The 3063-nt window shown below is 47.8% G+C and overlaps 1 protein-coding gene across 1 annotated transcript; it reads left to right on the top strand.

The window, feature by feature from the left end:
• Positions 1 to 761: 761 nt before the first annotated feature.
• On the top strand, positions 762 to 2252 carry LOC115681552 (protein EXORDIUM-like 5). Its single transcript, XM_030605523.2, has one exon. It carries the CDS (start codon positions 833 to 835, stop codon positions 1946 to 1948), a length of 1116 nt encoding a protein of 371 aa, XP_030461383.1. The 5' UTR covers positions 762 to 832; the 3' UTR covers positions 1949 to 2252.
• Positions 2253 to 3063: the final 811 nt, after the last annotated feature.

Genomic DNA, 3063 nt, shown 5'->3' with positions numbered 1-3063 from the left:
AGATAAGTTTTGAAACTTATCGTGGTGAGGTAATTAAGGCTCTAAAACTTCCTTTTCGTACATTTTGAGTCATAAAACTTGAATCTTCAATGCACTCGGATCCTTTTGATAATGCATGTGACATTTTCTAGATCTAAAACTCCCAAACGTTGGTAACACCCAAATGTTGATACGTAGAGTTATATATGATTTTTCCTGATTTTGTGAAACTTGAATGGCATTTCAAAATTTGACGAGGGAGTTAAAAAAAAAAACCGTACCTTTTTCGGTTTATTCTTAAACTACTCGTCAAGTGCCAGACAAAAGGGGAAAATTAGTTCTCACACGTGCGTTACTCGAGCGCAGCTACTTTCGAGACGGCAATGTAAATTTTATGTGCTAAATTTAGCGAGCTACATTTTAGGAATAGAGAACTATTATAAGACAGCGTTTCTAGATCCCAACGACGTTTGCGAAAAATATTATTGAGAGGAAATGGTGATTTACACATGGATGGAAAGAAAATGAGTGGTCACCCCCACTGAATAAATATCAGATGTTCTAGAGATAATTTTGAAAAATACAGAAAAAAAAAGTAAGGTAGATACGATGAATTTGAGCTTGAATACATGGAGGTGTAAATGAACAGAAACCGAGCACACGTACATGACTCACCCCACAATGAAAGCAGTGGGGGGTGCCCACACACATCGCAAGCTGTCTCCAGGCCATTTCCCTCCCAAAACCTCCTCCCTTCTTCACTCCCTAGCCTCTTTATATACCCCTCACCCCCACTCCTCCTCCTCGCCACCACCGCCGTCGCCACCGCCGACCGCCGCCCAGAAACAAGAAGATGTCGCCCACCCACTTCAGTGTCTCCCTCCTCCTCCTCCTCCTCCTCCGCTCCACCGATGCATCTGTCGCTCCTCATAAGCAGCAAGCCCAGACCCTGAGCTTGAAAACCACCCCCGACCCGCAAATTCAATACCACAACCCGAAGCTGCCGCCGCGAGCCTTCTCCCTCTCCTCCTCGAAGAAGTTCGAGGGCTCGTCGGACCTCGTCCAGCTCCGGTACCACATGGGCCCCGTCCTCTCCAACTCCCCCATCAACCTCTACGTCATCTGGTACGGCCGCTGGGCCTCCCAGCAGAAGCTCCTCATCAAGGACTTCCTCCTCTCCATCTCCGCCGCCTCCGGCCGCCGCTCCTCCGGCGCCGCGGCGGCTGCGGCCGCGCGATCCCCGTCCGTGGCGGAGTGGTGGCGCACCGTGTCCCTCTACACCGACCAGACAGGGGCCAACGTCTCCCGCAGGGTCGTCGTCGCCTGGGAGCACGAGGACGCCGCCTGCTCCCACGGCCGCTCCCTCACGCGGCTCTCCGTGCAGCAGGTCATCGCCACCGCCGCGCGGGCCCTCCCCTTCCCCGTCGACCACCGCAATGGCGTCTACCTCGTCCTCACCGGCGAGGACGTCACGATGCAGGACTTCTGCCGCGCCGTCTGCGGGTTCCACTACTTCACCTTCCCCTCCATGGTGGGCTACACCCTCCCCTACGCCTGGGTCGGCAACTCCGGCCGCCAGTGCCCGGAGGTCTGCGCCTACCCCTTCGCCATCCCCGGCTACATGGGCGGCGGTGGCGCCGGGGGGCCGAAGCCGCTGTCGCCGCCGAACGGGGACGTCGGCGTGGACGGCATGATCAGCGTGATCGGGCACGAGCTGGCGGAGCTGTCGTCGAACCCGCTGGTGAACGCGTGGTACGCCGGGGAGGACCCCACGGCGCCGACGGAGATCGGTGACCTCTGCGAGGGGCTCTACGGGACGGGCGGCGGCGGCGGGTACATCGGCCAGGTGATGAGGGACGGCGGAGGGCGGAGCTTCAACATGAACGGCCGGAGCGGGCGGCGGTTCTTGGTGCAGTGGCTGTGGAGCCCCGTGTTGAAGTCCTGTGCCGGTCCAAATGCTTTGGACTGATTTTTAATTTTCCAAATTCCTTTTTTCTTAAAAGTGATTTTTTTTCCTTTTTAATCAATTTTCTGGGGTTTTTTTGGAAATAAAAAAAAGGGTTTGGGGAGATTGGAGGAAGCACATCATGGAAGTGGGTTGCCTTTTGGAGTAGAGGCTTGAAGAAGATAGGAGATGAGATAATTTTCTATTTTTCTTTATCCCCTGATTTTTTTTTATTTCCTTAGCAATTTAGAATTTTTACTTAGATGTAAAAAGTTCCCGATAGATGCTTTATATATATAAATATCATTTTATTTCTTTTTATATTGTACATGGCTGAGTGAAAATTGCAAGTGGGTCTTGTTGGGTTTGAAATCTTGGGATGTTAACCTTTTCTTTTTGTCAGCAATTAATTAGCTCACTTGACTTCCTAATCTTGTCAGCACTATGCCTTCACGGGCAATTTGGATTTATTGAGACAAAAATTGACAAGAGTCGTATGCCAGTCCATTATTTTGCTATTTTATGTCAATTTCTCCCACCCAATTCGGTTGAACTATAGTCTAAATTTCTCCCACAGATCTAAACCCACAGTCTTTTAGATTTTTTATGGTAACATAAACCATTTTTAGGAAAGCGGGTTTTAAAAACAATTTTCCTTATTACATATAGAGCCAATTGTCAAATTTGGTTTCCATTCTATTTTTTATAGAATCGAAACACTCTTCTCATTCCAGCATAAGAAAAAAGTAAAGAGAAGGTTAAATACAATTGACGATCGAAATTCGATGTTGTGTTCGAATGATTATCTAGCAAACCTCCTACTTTTGTGAGAGTATTCTCATATTTGAAATTTTTACCCATACTTTTTTTTTTCCTGCTAATTCCATCTCGGATCAGCCACGCGCTATATAAAGCGAATACTCCTATTAAGGGAACTTTTGAATTCGATGTCTCACTTTTAATCTCCGAATTTGTGCCTATAATTAAATTTGATTGACAAAAGTGACTCTATAAAAGCGCAAACGCGTAATATTTTCAGACGAAATTGTGCTAGCGAATAACTTTACAGAATAGCCATGGATTTTCAATTTAAATCTATATGTCTACGTAATTTCATGAAAATGGTAGTCTTTGCTCCT

The sequence above is a fragment of the Syzygium oleosum genome, unplaced genomic scaffold, assembly GCF_021117445.2.
Source record: "Syzygium oleosum isolate NSW1041296 unplaced genomic scaffold, Sole_v2.1 Sole_v2.02, whole genome shotgun sequence".
Lineage (NCBI taxonomy): Eukaryota > Viridiplantae > Streptophyta > Magnoliopsida > Myrtales > Myrtaceae > Syzygium > Syzygium oleosum.
This window is presented reverse-complemented; position numbering and strand designations above follow the sequence as displayed.

Bases quoted from the DNA above. Each gene is read 5' to 3' on its own strand.
- LOC115681552 (XM_030605523.2), top strand. From the start codon at position 833: ATGTCGCCCACCCACTTCAGTGTCTCCCTCCTCCTCCTCCTCCTCCTC.